This window comes from Salmo trutta, chromosome 17, assembly GCF_901001165.1.
Source record: "Salmo trutta chromosome 17, fSalTru1.1, whole genome shotgun sequence".
Lineage (NCBI taxonomy): Eukaryota > Metazoa > Chordata > Actinopteri > Salmoniformes > Salmonidae > Salmo > Salmo trutta.
Window position 1 is genome coordinate 44,557,305 of NC_042973.1, and position 20,622 is coordinate 44,577,926.

At 42.9% G+C, this 20,622-nt stretch overlaps 1 protein-coding gene across 1 annotated transcript in view; it reads right to left on the minus strand.

Annotated features, from left to right (window-relative positions):
- Positions 1–2,405: 2,405 nt before the first annotated feature.
- LOC115152268 (synaptotagmin-9-like) overlaps positions 2,406–20,622 on the minus strand; it is a 49,908-nt gene continuing 31,691 nt past the window's right edge. The window contains exons 4-7 of the mRNA XM_029696955.1: positions 11,746–11,866; positions 9,609–9,780; positions 5,762–5,891; positions 2,406–2,731 (exon numbers count right to left, since the gene is read on the minus strand). Coding sequence (XP_029552815.1) covers positions 2,657–2,731; positions 5,762–5,891; positions 9,609–9,780; positions 11,746–11,866 — 498 coding nt within the window. The 3' untranslated portion in view covers positions 2,406–2,656. The remainder of the gene's footprint in view (positions 2,732–5,761; positions 5,892–9,608; positions 9,781–11,745; positions 11,867–20,622) is intronic.

Below are 20,622 nucleotides of genomic sequence, written 5' to 3' on the forward strand. Positions count from 1 at the left end.
TTGTTTTCCTGGGAGATCTACTTGGGGCATTTTGTCCCCTGACAGGCCACATGTTTTCAATTAGCACCTGACTATGAGCAAACTGCAGCCTGGGAGCATCTCAGGTCTCCCAACATATCACATGGCTCTGCCTGTCTGCCGGGGGGATTCTTATTCACACTCTCTCTGTTCCTCTGACACACACCATTAGGCAAACCACGACTGAAGACCAGCGGATAGATTCAATTAAATTTTCATTAAACAAGAGGTTTCATTAAAGGAAGATTAGACTGAAGGGTAAAGAGTGGAATGAAGATATGAATTCAAACAAGGATAAATGACTTTGTCCATATTCCCGCTTTGCCCCCAAGTCCCTTTTCAAAGAGTGGGTCACCTCTGCTCTCTAATGGTGGCTGTGTTGTTAAGAAGTAGTCATGAAGAGAACAACCAGTTTGGCACTGCTTTGCACTTCAGAGAGATCCTGCTGTTAAATTATTTATTTTCCAAGCAGTAATTACTGGAACAGAGGGGCCTGGATGCTGAAATACATGATTAGTGAGAGCGCATGCGCACCATGGAACCCAACCCCCGTCGGCCCTACCATCTATCCCATCCCTTTGTCCTGATTACAGTAGTACACAGCACCTCAACCAGATGCTCCTGGGCCTCCCTCTCCTGTAGTAGTATTACTACTACCGTCATAACATGCTTGTTCACTGACTCTATTTACCGGAAGAACATGCCAGAAGTGTCAGTGGAAAATGTCCCAAATGGGGCCCTTTGCAATGAGTCGAGAATGTTCACAAAATCAGTTGTCTAAGCTGCATTCTGACTACCTCATGTTTTCTGCTGTCTAACTGTTGGTCTTCATCGCGAGAAGCAATTCCAGTTATGTATAAAACAAAGAGAGACAGAAAAAACAAGTGCCTTCCGTCGTATGTTTAAGTACAGAAATATATTGCCATTTGCCTCTATTGACGCCATTTGGATTTCATGTCAACATTAATATTGACGTGTGTTTAATTCTGTGATTGATGTTGAGATGTGTGTTTGAGGTATTTAAAAAAAAAAATGTATCTGACCCTGCGTAGTAGTAATCAGTGGTCTTGTACTGATGTCATTAATTGAGATCTCCATGTGGCTGCTGGTGGGGCCCCATCCTCATCATCGGAAGTCACCTGTTGACTACCTGCAGACTGCACAGTGCTGGGTGTGATTTCACTGTGGGAGGGGACTGATTCTAAACCTGGCTCCAACACTGCAGACGGATCTGTCTCTGTTCCTGTATTGTATTCCCACCAGCAGCCCAGTGTGCAGCTCAGACGCGCTCTGACTGGAGCACTCCCCACTGTCTGTCAATCACATCTCATAAGTTTTGATATTTTATCACCCTGATGCAACCTCGTTGCTGTTTGTTTGGCCGTCAACTGGTTTGGCGCAGGGCTCGGCATCTGTCGTGGGTCTGTGGCATGTTGGGGACTTGTCACTGCAGGTGTGAAGAGAGCGTCTTTGTGGAGAAAGGTGTCGAGGACAGGCTCTAAGGCCTGTCTCTTCTTCCTGACACAGAAATTCACTCTTGAGATCATAAAATCACCCATCTGTCTTTGTGTGGTAAATTTATCATATAAATATTTATTTAGTAACACTTGAATGGACAATTTACATACTAGGTCTTAGTTTCATGGTACATTTTATGTTTACAGTATGTTAGTATCTCACAAAGTAATCAACCAAAGAGCAATATTACGCACAAAGAACCATGCACTGTACCCAAATAACAAAGATCAATTAATTGTAACAATGTGTTATTAAACAAGACATAAACAAGACTATACTATTACCTCCCAACTGAAACTTTAACACTTTTTAGATTTCTGTAGTTTTTTAAACAAATAGTACTAATGAATGGCCACTGGACATGCAGTTGACTAAACATATATTCTTGGTACCATTTGAAAGGAAACACTTTTTGTGGAAATGTGAAAGGAATGTAGGAGAATATAACACATTAGATCTGGTAAAAGATAATACAATGAAAAAACAAATGTTTTTTAGAATTGTTTTGTACTATCATCTTTGAAATGCAAGAGAAAGGCCATAATGTATTATTCCAGCCCAGGTGCAATTTAGATTTTGGCCACTAGATGGCAGCAGTGTATGTGCAAAGTTCAGACTGATCCAATGAACCATTGCATTTCTGTTCAAAATTTTGTACCAGACTGCTCAAATGTGCCTAATTGTTTATTAATAACTTTTCATGTTCAAAACTGTGCACTCTCCTCAAACAATAGCATGGTATTCTTTCACTGTAATAGCTACAGTAAATTGGACAGTGCAGTTAGATTAACAAGAATTTAAGCTTTCTGCCAATATCAGACATGTTTATGTCCTGGGAAATGTTCTTGTTACTTACAATCTCATGCTAATCACATTAGCCTACGTTAGTGCAACTGTCCCGCAAGGGACCCACCAATCCTGAAGAAGTTTTAAGCCTGTCCTGGATCAGTAAGCACTTTCAAATTGAGATTCTATTGAGCATGCTTTTTAGTTCAGCACTAAGCTTAATCTATGTTGGGGAAACCAAGTGTAACATCTACCATTACTAGCATACTGATCTCCTCCTCTCTTGATGCTTGGGGTCTCTGCTGTTCCTCTCCTTCACCACCCTGTGTTCTCCTTATGGTGAGGGAGGAGTCTTCAGAGAGTTGGTGGAACCGGCCTGGCTTTCACCTGCAGTCCCCTGACCCATCCACTAGAGAACACACCGAGAGGAAACACAGTCAGAGAGATGAGCATAACCAGGTTATATCAGGAAAGGGAATACAATTTGACAGCTGAATTGCACAAAGAGGGAAAGAGTCGGAGGTGAAATCTAATTTCGGTAAATAGAGACTGTGAGGCTGAAGTCACAATGCACTCTGTAGTTTTAATTCATTTTACAAAAAAAATGGCCTCGGTGTGTGTAGACCCCCTGTGGGTTCTGTCGTGCCTCTGTCTGAAAATCAATTGTCACCGAACTGTGTCTCCGAAATTCCTTCTCCGTTTAATAAGAAACATACTCTAAATAAATTGTCTTACTTTCAAGAAACACAAAATCAGTAGCAAATAGCAAACATTTTTCTTTTTTGCCATTTTTTCTTTTCCTCCTAGATGGAATTTAACAGCCCAAAAAAGCAGCCCAGGGGAAGAGAGAGAGCGAAAGAGAGATGTAAGCACAGTTTAAATGGCTGTTTTAGCAGCTCTGTGTAGAGGGAGCACAACCTTGGCTCAAGTGGCCTGGGATGTGAATTATTGATGAGAACTGTCTGTGGTCTTGAGGGTCAGCGAGTCTTGCACTAAGATTTCAAAACACCAATCCATGAAAAGATGCGAGCGAAAATAATGAAAAGTCAAGTGTGTGTGTGTAATAATAATAATTAGGTGGGTGCTTATTTTTGTCCGAGTGTGTGTATGTGTGTGTGTGTGTGGTTTATGGGTTATTAAGCCTTATATTCAAAGAGCATCTTTCCATTCTTGAAGTAACACAAATAAGATATCCTGTCTGGGCTAGGGGGCAGTATTGAGAATTTTGGAAAAAATATGTTCCCATTTTTAACTGCCTCCTACACCAACTCAGAAGCTAGAATATGCATATTATTGTTCAGGTTTGGATAGAAAACACTCTGAATTTTCTAAAACTGTTTGAATGGTGTCTGTGAGTATAACAGAACTCCTATGGCAGGCAAAAACCTGACAAGGTTTCAAGCAGGAAGTACCCTGTCTGACAAGGAGTCGTGCGTCTTGCATCTTTTTATTGAAAAGTAAGGATCTTAGCTGTAACGTGACAATTCCCAGGGCTCCAATAGGCTCTCAGAGCCCGCGAAAAACCTGAAGGTTTACGAGGGAGCCTCAGGCTGAAACAGATTATCGCCTTTTGTAAGTGGATGCTCAGAGGACCTTTGAATGAGGCGCGTGCACGAGTCGCTCCCGAGGAGAAATTTTATTCGGCTGTTTAGGCTCATGCATACTCCCGGTCGGAATATTATCACTTATCTACGACATAAATGGCATAAAAATTGGTTTTAAACAGCGGTTGACATGCTTCGAAGTACGGTAATGGAATATTTAGACATTTTTGACACGCCAATGCGCCATGCGCGGGACCGTGAAGAAGCATTCTGATAGTGTCTAGAACTCACGAACAAAACGTCGCTGTTGGAACATAACGATGGATTATTTGGGACCAAACCAACATTTGTTATTGAAGTAGAAGTCCTGGCAGTGTATTCTGATGAAGAACAAGCAAGGTAAGAACATTTTTCTTATAGGAAATGTGATTTTGGTGGAGGCTGACCTGGGTGGGTATCTAAATAGCTAGCCCTGTAATGCCGGGCTATGTACTTAGATTATTGCAAAATGTGCTTCATCCGAAAAGCTATTTTAAAATCGGACATATCGAGTGCATAGAGGAGTAATGTATCTATAATTCTTAAAATAATTGTTATGCTTTTTGTGAACGTTTATCGTGAGTAATTTAGCAAACTGTTAGTAAATTCCCCGGAAGTTTGCGGTGGTTATGCTTTTTCTGAACGTCACATGCTAATGTAAAAAGCTGGTTTTTGATATAAATATGAACTTGATTGAACAGACATGCATGTATTGTATAACACAATGTCCTAGGTGTGTCATCTGATGAAGATCATAAAAGGTTAGTGCTGCATTTAGCTGTGGTTTGGGTTTATGTGACATGATATGCTAGCTTGAAAAATGGGTGTCAGATTTTTTCTGGCTGGGCACTCTCCTGACATAATCTAATGTTTTGCTTTCGTTGTAAAGCCTTTTTGAAATCGGACAGTGGGGTTAGATTAACGAGATTCTTGTCTTTAAATAGCTGTGAAATAGTCATATGTTTGAGAAATTGAAGTTATAGCATTTCTAACGATTCAAAAATCGCGCCACTGGATTGAAGTGGCTGTTACGTAGGTGGGACGAGTTCGTCCCACATACCCTAGAGAGGATATAATCCCGAGCTGGAGTCCTCTCCTATGTCTTCTTCAGCTTAATAGGAGGAACAGGGTTGTATTCATTAGACAAAGACCGTGGCAAACAGTTGCAAAACATTTTGCAATGGCAACCGTTTACTCCCAAAAGGTTTATATTGGACAAATTCAGGAAGGTCCCTCCCCATATCATTTTGTTTGATTCTGTTTGCTTTTGTTTGGCTCTGTTTGGTTCCAAGTGAATACACCCCAGGGCTTCTGACTGTGCAGCTACAATGATATCCAATGACAAGCACTTCAGTTATGTCATTGTGTAGGCAACATTACTGTTCCAATTTCTGCTTTTAACCTCTCAGATGAATATGAATAGATTTTGTGTCAACAACTCCAAATAAATGTTGATCTATTTCTGGGGTCCATTAATGAGGGTGGAGGAGTAGTGTTTTTAAATAGCAATGAAGCCGCCTTCTCCCCTCCTCTCCCACTGCAGGAATGGATTGTTCTGATGATGGCACAAAAACAAGTCAAGCAGACATTTGTTTTATGTAATCCTGCTTGTGTTTGATTGTTCCTATACAAGCTAGAGAAGTGGAGCTCTACCGCTTGCTGTCTACTTACACCTTGCTGTCTACTTACACTTGAGATGTGTGGTCATAACGTCAACGATAAACCTTCGACAGTCTTTCTTCTTCCATCACTTTATGTGTTGACTCACATAGAAAGATGGAGGGAGGGAGGGACAGACAGACGGAAGGATGAATGGATGGACTGGCACACACACACACACATACACACACACATACCTCTACCAGGGGGTGCCAGTGGGCAATGGGCTTGCGGGGGTATGACAGCATCTCGTTCCAGTGGTCTCGGCCCAGGCTCTCCGCCTCATTGCCCACCCTACACACTCCAATGACCTCATTGTGACCTACACTGTGAGAGGGGGGAACAAACATACGGTCATTTTAAAACCTTTTGTTGCCATAAATGCACTCCCATTCATGTTTTTGATTTAAAACCATGTTGATTTGTGCACCTCTACACGTTTTCATTTAATAGGTAGTCCATTTGTCTTACAGATAGATTTAGAAGCCCTGTAGTTGTGCATATCCTAGTGCATTTTCTGTCCAACATCGTGTTCCTTCGTGTAATTATTATACTGATGTTCGGCAGATTATATTTAACTCCTCAAATATTTACTCTGAACAGCATAAGGAGGAAAAGAGTCTGTACTCTGTACTCTGTGCTTGTTCGTCAGTATTTTTGTTTTGTAATGTTGTTTCCTCCTCTCTTGAATGCCAGCTGCTTTCCAGGCCAATGATCAACTAAAACATGTTACACTTAGGGAGTCTCAGCTATGTGCTTGTATAGGGGAGGAAACAGGATAATAAAGGTGACGAGCTCAGGGCAAGGATTTCTTTCCAGAGAGACATCAGGAATTGTAACATACTCTGTTTCACGGAAACATGGTTCTCTCGGGATATACTGTCTGAATCCGTCCAGCCAGTTGTGTTCTCAGTTCATCACGCAGAAAGGAATAAATATCTCTCCGGGAAGAAGGGTGGTGGTGTATGTTTCATCATTAACGACTGTTGGTGTGATTGTGATAACATACAGGAACTCAAGTCTTTTTTTTCAGCCGACCTAGAATACCTCACAATCAAATGCCGACCATATTATCTCCCAAGAGAATTCTCTTCGGTTATAGTCACAGCCGTGTATATCCCCCCTCAAGCCTATACCACGATGGCCCTCAAAGAACTTAACTGGACTTTATGCAAACTGGAAACCACATATTCTGAGGCTGCATTTATTGTAGCTGGGGATTTTATCAAAGCAAATTTGAGGAAAAGGCTGCCGAAGTTCTATCAACACATTGACTGTAATACTCACGTTGCTAAAACACTCGACCACTGCTACTCCAACTTCCTGGATGCCTACAAGGCCCTCCCCCGCCCTCCTTTCAGCAGATCTGATCATGAATCCATTTTGCTCCTTCCTTCCTAAAGGCAGAAACTCAAACAGGAAGTACCTGTGCTAAGGACTATTCAAAGCTGGTCTGACCAATCAGAATCCACACTTCAAGATTGTTTTGATCACGCGGACTGGGATATGTTCCGGGTAGCCTCCGAGAATATCATCGACGTATACACTGATACGGTGACTGAGCTTATCAGGAAGTGTATAGGAGATGTTGTACCCACTGTGACTATTAAAACCTACCCTAACCAGAAACCGTGGATAGATGGCAGCATTCACACAAAACTGAAAGCGGGAACCATCGCATTTAACCATAGCAAGGTGACTGGGAATACAGCCGAATACAAACAGTGTAGTTATTCCCTTCATAAGGCAATCAAACAGGCAAAACGTCAGCATAGAGAAAAGGTGGAGTCGCAATTCAACGGCTCAGACACGAGACCGATGTGGCAGGGTCTACAGACAATCATGGACTACAAAGGGAAAACCTGCCAAGTCGCGGATACTGACGTGTTTCTTCCAGACAAGCTAAATACCTTCTTCGCCCGCTTTGAGGATAACACAGTGCCACCAAAGTGGCCTGCTACCAAGGACTGGGAGCTCACCTTCTCTGTGGCCGACGTGAGTAAGACGTTTAAGCATGTTAACCCTCGCAAGGCTGCCGGCCAGACGGCATCCCTAGCCGCCTCCTCAGAGCATGCGCAGACCAGCTGGCTGGAGTGTTTACGGACATATTCAATCTCTCTATCCCAGTCTACTGTCCCCACATGCTTCAAGATATCCACCATTGTTCATGTACCCAAGAAAGCAAAGGTAACTGAACTAAATGACTATTGCCCCATAGCACTCACTTCTGTCATCATGAAGTGCTTTGAGAGACTAGTCAAGGATCATATCATCTCTATCTTACCTGACACCCTAGACACACTTCAATTTGCTTACCGCCCAATAGATCCACAGACGATGCAAATGCCATCGCACTGCACACTGCCCTATCCCATCTGGACAAGAGGAATACCTATGTAAGAATGCTGTTCATTGACTACAGCTCAGCATTCAACACCATAGTACCCTCCAAGCTCATCATTATCTTGAGGCTCGGTCTGAACCCCACCCTGTGCAACTGGGTCCTGGACTTTCTGACGGGCCCCCCACAGGTGGTGAAGGTAGGAAAAAACACCTCCACTTCGCTGATAGTCAACACTGGGGCCCCACAAGGATGCGTGCTCAGCCCCCTCCTGTACTCCCTGTTCACCGATGACTGAATGACCATGCATGCCTCCAACTCAATCATCAAGTTCGCAGACGACACAACACTAGTAGGCCTGATTATCAACAATGATGAGACAGGGAGGAGGTGAGGGCCCTGGGAGTGTGGTGCAAGGAAAATAACCTCTCAACCAATGTCAACAAAACAAAGGAGCTAATTGTGGACTTCAGGAAACAGCAGAGGGAGCATCCCCCTATCCACATCGATGGGACGAAGGTGGAAAGCTTCAAGTTCCTTGGCGTACATATCACTTACAAACTGAAATGGTCCACCCACACAGACAGTGTTGTGAAGAAGGTGCAACAGCGCATCTTCAACCTCAGGAGGCTGAAGAAATTTGTCTTGGCACCTAAAACCCTCACAAACTTTTACAGATGCACAATTGAGAGCATCCTGTCGGGCTGTATCACAGCCTGGTACGGCAACTGCACCTCCTGCAAACGCAGGTCTCTCCAGAGGGTGGTGCGGTCTGCCCAACACATCACCGGGGGCAAACTACCTGCCCTCCAGGACACCTACAGCACCCAATGTCACAGGAATGCCAAAAATATTATCAAGGACAACAACCACCCGAGCCACTGCCTGTTCACTCTGCTATCATCCATAAGGCGAGGTCAGTACAGGTGCATCAAAGCTGGGACCGAGAGACTGAAAAACAGCTTCTGGTCCCGTGTGGCTCAGTTGGTAGAGCATGGTGTTTGCAACGGCAGGGTTGTGGGTTTGATTCCCATGGGGGACCAGTACGGGGAAAAAATGTATGCATTCAGTACTGTAAGTCGCTCTGGATAAGAGCATCTGCTAAATGACTAAAATGTAAATGTAAAATCTGAAGGCCATCATACTGTTAAATTCTGTTAAATAGCCATCCTTGCAAATTAGAGGCTGCTGCCCTATATACATAGACTTGGAATCACTGGCCACTTTAATAATGGAACACTATTCACTTTAATAATGTTTACATATTTTGCATTACTAATCTCATATGTATATACTGTATTCTATCCTATTTAACTGTATCTAGTCTATGCCACTCTGACATTGCTTGCCCAAATATTTATTCTTAATTCCATTCCTTTACTTTAGATTTGTGTGTATTGTTGTGAAATTGTTAGATACTACTGCACTGTTAGATATTACTGCACTGTTGGAGCTGGAAACACAAGCATTTCGCTACACCCGCAATAACATCTGCTAAACACGCGTATGTGACAAATAATATGTTATTTGATTTGTATACAGCAAAGATACTGTCCACTCAAAAGCGTGGTTTCGGAGTCCTTTTCAGTGCATCATAGTCACCACAACCTTGCAGGCTATTTGCAGAATAAAAAACCTAAACTGCTGTCATAATGATAGGAAGTTCAGTTCATAAAAAGCGTTGCAAAACAAAATGTATTTACCGATCGTAGTCCATCACTGCTATTAGGAGACTGATCTGATCAATGTTCTCAGGAGGGACATCAAATACTATGGCTTCGTTATAGACTGGATTCAGAGTGTTTCGCTTGGTGGATGTTTTCCTCTTCTTCAATCTCCGTCCCTCACACATCAAAGACACCTTCACATAGGGATCTAGAGAGAGTTGGGACACAGAGGAAAGGGTAAACCCACCGAGTAACACATGGGATGCATCCACACAGGCCTCTGGTCAAAAGTAGAGCAGTATACAGTTGAAGTCGGAAGTTAGACGCACCTTAGCCAAACACATTTAAACTCAGTTTTTCACAATTCCTGACATTTAATCCTAGTAAAAATTCCCTGTTTTAGGTTAGTTAGGATCACCACTATTTTGAGAATGTGAAATGTCAGAATAATAGTAGAGAGAATGATTTACTTCAGCTTTTATTTCTTTCATCACATTCTCAGTGGGTCAGAAGTTTACATACACTCAATTAGTATTTGGTAGCATTGCCTTTAAATTGTTTAACTTGGGTCAAACGTTTCGGGTAGCCTTCCACAAGGTTCCCACAATAAGATGGGTGAATTGTGGCCCATTCCTCCTGACAGAGCTGGTGTAACTGAGTCAGGTTTGAAGTCCTCATTGCTCGCACAAGCTTCTTCAATTCTGCCCACAAATTTTCTATGGGATTGAGGTCAGGGCTTTGTGATGGCCACTCCAACACCTTGACTTTGTTGTCCTTCAGCCATTTTACCACAACTTTGGAAGTATGCTTGGGGTCATTGTCCATTTGCAAGACCCATTTGCAACCAAGCTTCAACTTCCTGACTGATGTCTTGAGATGTTGCTTCAATATATCCACATAATTTCCCATCCTCGTGATGCCATCTATTTGTGAAGTGCACCAGTCCCTCCTGCAGGAAAGCACCCTCACAACATGATGCTGCCACCCCCGTGCTTCACGGTTGGGATGGTGTTCTTCGGCTTGCAAGCCTCCCCCTTTTTCCTCCAAACATAATGATGGTCATTATGGCCAAACAGTTCTATTTTTGTTTCATCAGACCAGAGGACATTTCTCCAAAAAGTACGATCTTTGTCCCCATGTGCAGTTGCAAACCGTAGTCTGGCTTTTTTATGGTGGTTTTGGAGCAGTGGCTTCTTCCTTGCTGAGCAGCCTTTCAAGTTATGTCGATATAGGACTCGTTTTACTGTGGATGTAGATGCTTTTGTACCTGTTTCCTCCAGCATCTTCACAAGGTCATTTGCTGTTGTTCTGGGATTGATTTGCACTTTTCGCACCAAAGTACGTTCATCTCTAGGAGACAGAACGAGTCTCCTTCCTGAGCGGTATGACGGCTGTGTGGTCCCATGGTGTTTATACTTGCGTACTATTGTTTGTACACATGAACGTGGTATCTTCAGTCGTTTGGAAATTGCTCCCAAGGATGAACCAGACTTGTGGAGGTCTACAATAATTTTTCTGAGGTCTTGGCTGATTTCTTTTGATTTTCCCATGATGTCAAGCAAAGAGGCACTGAATGTGAAGGTAGGCCTTGAAATACATCCACAGTTACACCTTCACTTGACTCAAATGATGTGAATTACCCTATCAGAAGCTTCTAAAGCCATGTCATCATTTTCTGGAATTTTCCAAGCTGTTTAAAGGCACAATCAAGTTAGTGTTTGTAAACTTCTGAGCCACTGGAATTGTGATACAGTGAAATAATAAGTGAAATAATCTGTTTGTTAACAATTGTTGGAAAATGTACTCGTGTCATGCACAAAGTAGATGTCCTAACCGACTTGCCAAAACTTTAGTATGTTAACAAGAAAATTGTGGAGTGGTTGAAAAATGAGTTTTCATGACTCCAACTTAAGTGTATATAAACTTCCGACTTCAACTGTATAGGGAATAGGGTGCCATTTCGGATGCACACATGGCCTCCTCAATAGTTATGCTCCATTGATATGTTTCGTCATGGCTTCTACTCATTGGGCCATATTATTAAAAGACTGGGAGACAGAAATTACCATTCAATTCGATATACTAGTCTTTGATATAATTTATCCATCAAATGATGACTAAGCAGAATCCACATCACATTTGTATCCCAGTCCCCACATGAAGGAACCCCTACCTGAGGCTCCAGTGATGTCCATGGCTTTGAGGTTCCTAGCCTTGATCATTGTGATGGTTAGCCTTCCAGCCGTTGGTAGGTAACACAGGGAGAACATGAGATCCCCCAAGTCCACATTGTCCTACAAAGCAACGAAAACATCAGTGAAATGTTTAGTAACTGAATGTCTCATGATGTCACCTTGTTGCTCTGGCTTCGCTGTTAGAGATTCCGCTGGTTTACAGTGGACTATGTGAACAGTCAGTGTCTCAACTTACTGTTGAGAGTTAGAATAATAGAATGCACAATGTGAAATTTCTAAGGTTGGTTGTGCATCAGCAGTTTTCATCTTGTTATATGTCACTCATTGACAATCACTCAATTTACCCATGTCAGTAAAAAAAAAATGTATTGGGACTGCTTAGTGTACTTAGACTAGCCAGCTATCTGAACTTGCTGAATTACTGACCGGGCACGCAGAGCACGTGACCAGAGGCCCTGACCTCCAGGGGGCCCCGATTGATTTTATTAGTTTCTCTCAATCAGATATCATATTAACATGGCATAAGACATGGCAAAATGTGTAGAATTTCAGGGAATTAGCCGTAAAATTGCAACAACAAAAATAACAGTTCTGTAAAGCCAACAAATTTGTTTACCTTTTGTTAATAAAATATTTTTTTCTGCTAACAGATCCCTCTGTACTTATTAAATTATAGTTTTTAATCCCGATGCTGAGTTTATGTGAGTAAATGTGTAGCGGCTAACTGTATAACTACTGTAATAGGCTGTGTGTTTGTAGATCGACTGAGGAAATTGAAGTTACAGCAACCAATGTGATAATCACTAGGGTAATTGTCACTGTTTTTTGCTGGCTACGGCCCTGCGTATGTAAGTGAACAGGAAGAGAAGCGCTCCAATTATCACCTCTGAAAATAGCATGTCTGTGAGAGAGTGATGTGTTCGTTAGACACAAGCATCACTCACAAGGTTAGTTACCGGCATGGACTAAGAAGGCCACGAGTCTCACCTCCAGTTGAGGCATGCACCTCACGTTGTAATGTAACCCTGACAAACCTGTTACCCCTGTAAGTTTCTCTCAGCTTGAGGTAGGAGTGGGAAACACCCAACATAGTTAAGATGCAGACTACCGGACCATAAACTTGGTCAGAACCCCTGGTTTTAGAAACAGGGAGCCTACTGTAAATAAGCAGCATCTCCAGGCTTGGCTGACACTAGCCTGACATCTGAATTAGTCTTTGTGTGCGTGTGCATGCCCGTGTGTGTGCTCCTCAGCCCTGAGCTCTACGGGCCTGTTATAACAGATCATTCTCCCTGTGTGAAAGTTCCCATTGGCAGGCCCCTGGGCTCAGTGGGAAGCCCCAGTATTCTGCATCAGCAGGAAAGGTCAGTCCAGCTCTCCACAGAGAATCACTCATTATCAGGTCTGGCTTGTACCAGCCTGGTCAGTGGTCAGTCCCAGTCTCACACAGACACAGCCTCCCGAAAAGCTATCTAGCTCACACCCTGCTGAAGCTCGTTTGCCAGGGCTATCAGGTTCTGCCTAGCTGCCATGGGTTTGACAAGCCCATTGTCAATAGTGGCAACAGGTTTTAGTTCTCCAAATAGCAGAGGTGTACCAGAGTTGTCCCCCCCCAGCTTATGACGTGTTCATATCCTGGGTTGGGGGCCACACAGTGACTGTGCTCTCTGTGGGTTGGGTTTTACTAGGGGGATATGTTCAATGATGAAGTTATTAATGTAGTGCCTTCGTAAAGTATTCAGATCCCTTGACTTTATTCACATTTTGCTACGTTACAGCCTTATTCTAAATTGATTAAATAAATAAAAATCCTCACCAATCTACACACAATACCCCATAATGACAAAGCGAAAACAGGTTTTGAGAAATGTTTGCAAATGTATAGAATGGGTGCTCAGGTGCATCCTGTTTCCATTGACCATCCTTGAGATGTTTCTACAACTTGATTGGAGTCCACCTGAGGTAAATTCAATTGATTGGACATGATTTGGAAAAGCACACACCTGTTTATATAAGGTCCCACAGTTGACAGTGCATGTCAGAGCAAAACCAAGCCATGAGGTCGAAGGAATTTTCCGTGGAGCTCCGAGACAGGATTGTGTCGAGGCTCAGATCTCGGGAAGGGTACCAACAAATTGCTGCAGCATTAAAGGTCCACAAGAACACAGAGGCCTCCATCATTCTTAAATGCTCTTCCTAGAGCTGGCCGCGCGGCAAAACTGAGCAATCAGGGGAGAAGGTCCTTGGTCAGGGAGGTGACCAAGAACCCGATGGTCACACTGACAGAGCTCTAGAGTTTCTCTGTGGATATGGAAGAACCATCCAGAAGGGCAACAAACTTGGCAGCACCCCACCAATCAGGCCTTTATGGTAGAGTGGCCAGACAGAATCCACTCCTCACTAAAAGACACAACAGCCCGCTTGGAGTTTGCCAAAAGGCACCTAAAGACTCTCAGACAGTGAGAAACAAGATTCTCTGGTCTGGTGAAACCAAGATGCAACTCTTTGACCTGAATGCCAAGCGTCACATCTAGAGGAAACCTGTCACCATCCATTCAGTTAAGTATGGTGGTGGCAGCATCATGCTGTGGGGGTGTTTTTCAGTGGCAGGGACTGGGAGACTAGTCAGGATCGAGGCAATGATGAACGGAGCAAAGTACAGAGAGATCCTTGATGAAAACCTACTCCAGAGCGCTCAGGACCTCAGACTGGGGCAAACGTGTTCCTTCCAACAGGACAACAACCCTAAGCACACAGCCAAGACAATGCAGGAGTGGCTTTGGGACAATTCTCTGAATGTCTTTAACCTGTCTGGGCTAGGGGGCAGCATTTTCACGGCCGGATAAAAAACATACCCGATTTAAACTGGTTACTACTCTTGCCCAGAAACGCAAATATACATATTATTAGATTTGGATAGAAAACACTCTGAAGTTTCTAAAACTGTTTGAATGGTGTCTGTGAGTATAACAGAACTCATATGGCAGGCAAAAACCTGAGAAAATTCCAAGCAGGAAGTGGCCTGTCTGAGAATTTGTAGTTCTTCTTTTGATTCTCTATCGAAACTACAGTATCTGTGGGGTTACGTAGCACTTCCTAAGGCTTCCATTGGCTCTCTAAAGCCTTCAGAAAGCAGATTGAGGCGTCTCCTGTCTCTGGGCAGAGTATAGAAGCTCAGTTTCTCAGTGGTCTGCCTGGTGACAAAGAGATTGGATATGCGGGTTTACATGACCACGCTGGTTTTTCTTTTCCTCTTTGAATGAATACACTATTGTCCGGTTGGAATATTATCGCTATTTTACAAGAAAAATACCATAAAAATTGATTTTAAACAGCGTTTGACGTGCTTCTAAGTACGGTAATGGAACATTTGAATTTTTTTGTCTCGAAATGCACTCGCGCGTTACCCTTTGGATAGTGACCTGAACGCACTAACAAAACGGAGGTATTTGGACATAACTATGCATTATTTCGAACAAAAACAACATTTCTTGTGGAAGTAGCAGTCCTGGGAGTGCATTCTGACGAAGATCAGCAAAGTTAACACAATTTTTCTAATACTAATTCTGAGTTTAGTGTGCCCCGAACTTGGCGGGTGTCTGAATAGCTCACCGTGATGGCTGAGCTATGTACTCAGAATATTGCAAAATGTGCTTTCGCCGAAAAGCTATTTTAAAATCTGACACAGCGATTGCATAAAGGAGTTCTGTATCTATAATTCTTAAAATAATTGTTATGTATTTTGTCAACGTTTATGATGAGTAATTTTATAAATTCACCGGAAGTTTTCGGTGGGAATACATTTTCTGAACATCACACGCCAATGTAAAAAGCTGTTTTTTGATATAAATATGAACTTGATTGAACAAAACATGCATGTATTGTATAACATAATGTCCTAGGAGTGTCATCTGATGAAGATCATCAAAGGTTAGTGCTTTATTTAGCTGTGTTTTGGGTTTTTGTGACATATATGCTTGCTTGGAAAATGGCTGTGTGATTATTTTTGGCTATGTACTCTCCTAACATAATCTAATGTTTTGCTTTCGCTGTAAAGCCTTTTTGAAATCGGACAATGTGGTTAGATTAACGAGAGTCTTATCTTTAAAATGGTGATTTGATTTGATTTGTGTAAAATAGTCGTATGTTTGAAAAAATGTAATTATTGCATTTTTGAGGTTTTGTATTTCGTGCCACGCTGTTCCACTGGCTGTTGAATAGAGTGGGACGGTCACGTCCCACCTAGCCCATAGAGGTTAAGTGGCCGAGCCAGAGCCCGGACTTGGACCCGATCGAACATCTCTGGAGAGACCTTAAAAAACTGTGCAGCATCGGTCCCCATCCAACCTGACAGAGTTTGAGAGGATCTGCAGAGAAGAATGGGAGAAACTCCCCAAATAAAGATCTGCCTAGCTTGTAGCATCATACCCAAGAAGACTCGAGGCTGTAATTGCTGACAAAGGTACTTCACCAAAGTACTGAAAAAAGGGTCTGAATGCTTATGTAAATGTGATATTACTGGGGGTTTTTCTTCAGACATTTGCAAATATTTCTAAACCTGTTTTCACTTTGACATGATGGTGTATCGTGTATAGATTGATGAGAGAATTTTTTTTAATCCATTTTAGAATAAGGCTATAACCTAACAAAATGTGAATAAAGTCAAGGGGTCTGAATACTTTCCGAAGGCACTGTATATTGAAATGCAATCACAGCTACATTTGTGCTCACCGCTCACTCACAACGACCATGAACCTGAATTGGAAAATGTTTTTCTGTATGACTAGAGCCCAAATAGACTCCAAAGTTAATACCAACGTTTAAGAATAACAACACATGCTGTCATTGTTCTGATGTTTTGTACATGAAAATGCTTGTTACTATTAATGGCTCAATTCACACAGTTAGCTAATTACATTGATGTTCCATTTAAAAGCGTCTGTGTAAAACACCTCACATCATATCCAACAGAGATCAGTGGACATGGTTGCTAAAGACTTGAATAATGGGTGCTACTTGTTCTGCTATTCTTTGTGCATTATAATTCATGTCATGTCCTGCAAGGAATGACTTTGGTGGTTGTTGTTGGATATTTGTTTTTTAGACAACGCCATTGATTGGGAGTGTAATAGTGGAAAATGTAGAATTGGCACATCCATTCAAGCATCAATAAGTCCTCTATATGGATGATTGAAATGACAGATCTAATGCGATCTATCACTGCTCTCTGGCCTGTGTCCAAAATCACTGTAAATGTAATCAAACAAAGGAGTTGATTTATCAAGGCTGTCAACATAGGGCAAGACACCACAGTGACCTCTAACCTACAGTACATCATCATCGGTCCGCACTTTGCTACACTGACCTGGTCACTCAGAAAGCGTGGCAGGAGGTCTCCGTCGTAAAGTGGTACAAATCACGCACACATGCACACAGACACACGCACACACACACACGCACACACACACACACACACACACACACACACACACACACACACACACACACACACACACACACACACACACACACACACACACACACACGAGCATGTGCGTACACACACACGCAACCTCCCCACACATACTCACAAAGAGATTAGGGGTGGACCATGCAGCCCATCCCTCTCAGGCTAAATAATCGAATTACCCACTTCCATTTGCAGACTATAGGATAACAGTCTCCTCCATTCATTGAAGTACTTAAATCAAGTCAGTGGTGGAATTATCGTCACTTGTGCTCTTTCAATGAAATTAAACTGGAGCTCTAAAGGCCCCCAATATTGCTGAGAGAGAAGGCTGACAGTCTATCTTGTGTAATTATCCATCTTGCACATTCCCCCTAGGATCCCTCTCTCTTTTAAGGGCCTCTTAACATACAGGGTGTGTTACTACCATGTTTGTAGAGAGAAACAGAGGGAGACAAAGAGGGAGGGAGATAGAGAGGGAGGTGAAAATGGTTTTGCAATAGCCAGCACGTGTAAGACCATGTCTTGGCATGTCATCCTATTACGTCAGCAGACAGTAAGTCAGCAGCTGTGGAACGACAAGTTTCAGCACTTTAGATGTGTTTCACTGGGCTTCTAAATGAACACAGACACAATCAGGGTAAACGAACACATTTCAATCACTCATAAATGTAGTACTCATGTAATATTAATGGACTTGGGAATGATTCTGTTGTCATCTTGAAAAATAAAATATTCTTAAGACTCAATGGACATTTCAACCAAAAGTTGATAGCTCCCCTCTCAGCAGTTGGCCCGTAGTTAAGGCATATTGTTGTATACCCATTTTATCTTTCCTCCCTTCTTCATCAGTCATTCATCAAGTTTTATTTTCAGCCCATGTCTGTTTCCACAATGCAGATCAATAAGACATAACGTAAGGAGATGTGATGTGCTCATCACTTAGACCGCTGCACCACTGGAGGCTCCCGAGTGGTGCAGTGGTCTAAGGCACTGCATCGCAGTGCTAGAGGCATCACTATAGACCCTGGTGCGATCCCGGGCTGTATCCCAACCGGCCGTGATCAGGAGTCCCAAAGGGCGACGCACAATTGGCCCAGTGTCGTCCGGGTTAGGGGAGGGTTTGGCCGTCATTGTAAATAACAATTTGTTCTTAACTGACTTGCCTAGTTAAATAAAGGTTAAATAAATGAAATGATGCTGCAGTGGTGGTTATTGTGGAACTAGGTAGTAAACCTGCTGCATTGGATCAAGCCACACACTCATCCCATTAATCAAAGACCTAATTCTTTTTTTTACATTTACTTTTTAGTCATTTAGCAGAAGCTCTTATCCAGAGCTCCTTACACGAGCAATTATGGCTAAGTGCCTTGCTCAAGGGCACATCAACAGATTATTCACCTAGTCAGCTCAGGGATTCAAACCAGCAACTTTTCAGTTACTGGCCCAATGTTATTAACCGCTAGGCTACCTGTCGCCCAAGTTGGCTCACATTAATACTATCAACTGCCGTTGCAGGGACACAGATTACAGTGCTCTTGAAATCTTTGTTTTAACAGCCTGACAATTAATGTGAACCTGAAGAGGCTATTGGTCTTCTATTGAGTTCTGGAATAGATAAGTTAAGCTGTGTTTAATTAAAGAAAGTATACCACAGGAACAGGTAACCCATCCACACAGGTCCTTTATCTCCCTGGCAGGATATTTGATTGAATTTGTCATAATGGTGGGTGTAGCTGGTGTATGCAGTCAGGCGCAGGAGAGCAGAGAATTGGGAGCAACATAACTTTACTTAGAATAATGAATGGTGCAAGGTAAAACACTACACTTGTCCAAACACAAACACACGAACATCAACTTTACGCACGGGCAAAAAACAGCACCCGTCAAAATAACCAGTCACCAACATTACCGAACATGACACAAAACAATCCTGCACAACACCATGGGGGAAACAGAGGGTTAAATACCTGAACAATAATTAGGGGAATGAAAAACAGGTGTGTAGAAACAAAGACAAAACAAATGGAAAATGAAAAGTAGATCGGCGACGGCTAGTAGACCGGCGACGCCGGCAGCCGAGCGCCGCCCGAACAAGGAGAGGAACCGACTTCGGCTGAAGTCGTGACAGAACCCTTATTTTACCAGGTAAGTTGACTCATTTACAGCAATGACCTGGGGAGTAGTTACCGGGGAGAGGAATGAGCCAATTGGAAGCTGAGGATGACTAGGTGGCCATGATGGTATGAGGGCCAGATTGGGAATTTAGCCAGGACACTGGGGTTAACACCCTACTCTTACGATAAGTGCCATAGTATTTTTTATGACCACAGAGAGTCAGGACACTCGTTTAATAACACAGGGTAATGATCCCAATCACTGCTCTGGGGCATTGGGATCTTTTTTTAGACAAGACGAAAGAATGCTTCCTACTGGCCCTCCAACTCCACTTCCAGCAGGATCTGGTCTTCCAGCCAGAGACCAACCCGGGCCAACCCTGTGTAGCTTCAATGGCAAGCCAGCAGTGGGATGCAGGGTGGTATGCCGCTGGCCAAAACCACCAGTGATTCTGTTCTGTTGTCTAACAGTTTTATTCAACCCTCATAGAGGTGGATTTGAAACCTGCTTGTAGAAGCTTACATAGATCATGTAAAAGATTTAGAGCTGGTCACTTGTATGGGTATTTGTATACCTCTCTGTCCCTGGAAGGTGTCCGGTATTTTAGAGGTATGATAACAACATGTAATAAACACGCTACATGACTTGTAATTGATGTTATCTAAGAAGTAGACGGTGGGTTATTCTTGAGCCCGTTCATATGGTCCTACAGTTCAGTTATGGAGATGTAGCACTTCAATGTCAGACTTGATGCCGGTTTACAGTTTGTATGTTACATATGGGATGTTTGAAACCCAACTTAGCGCTGAGGTATGATTTATGCATGGACTAGTGGTTGGACTTGTGATGTCACATGCTCTGTGTCCCAGAAGGGCTGGCCCAGTTCTGGGATGGAGAGTGGCTGTGTGTGTGTGTGGCTATGCGTGAGTGTGTCTGTGTGTGCATGTGATGCTTGTGTTTCCTAGATGCTCTGGGTTGCATCCCCAGATACTTTGAAGCTCCCCAGTTAGCTCACCCATGTCACACAGGTAAATCTAGGACTCTGTCCAAGCCCCTCCCACTTGGGCGCAAGTTTTTGCCCTAACACTACACAGCTGATTCAAACAACCAACTCATCATCAAGCTTTGATTATTTGTTTTAGCCGTGGAGTGCTAGGGCAAAAACTAAAACTCGTACCTGGATGGGCCCCAGGACCGAGTTTGGAAAGCCTGACCTATGAAGTTGTCAAGTTTGACAGCCTTGATAGAAAATACTAGCTTCAGACCTATT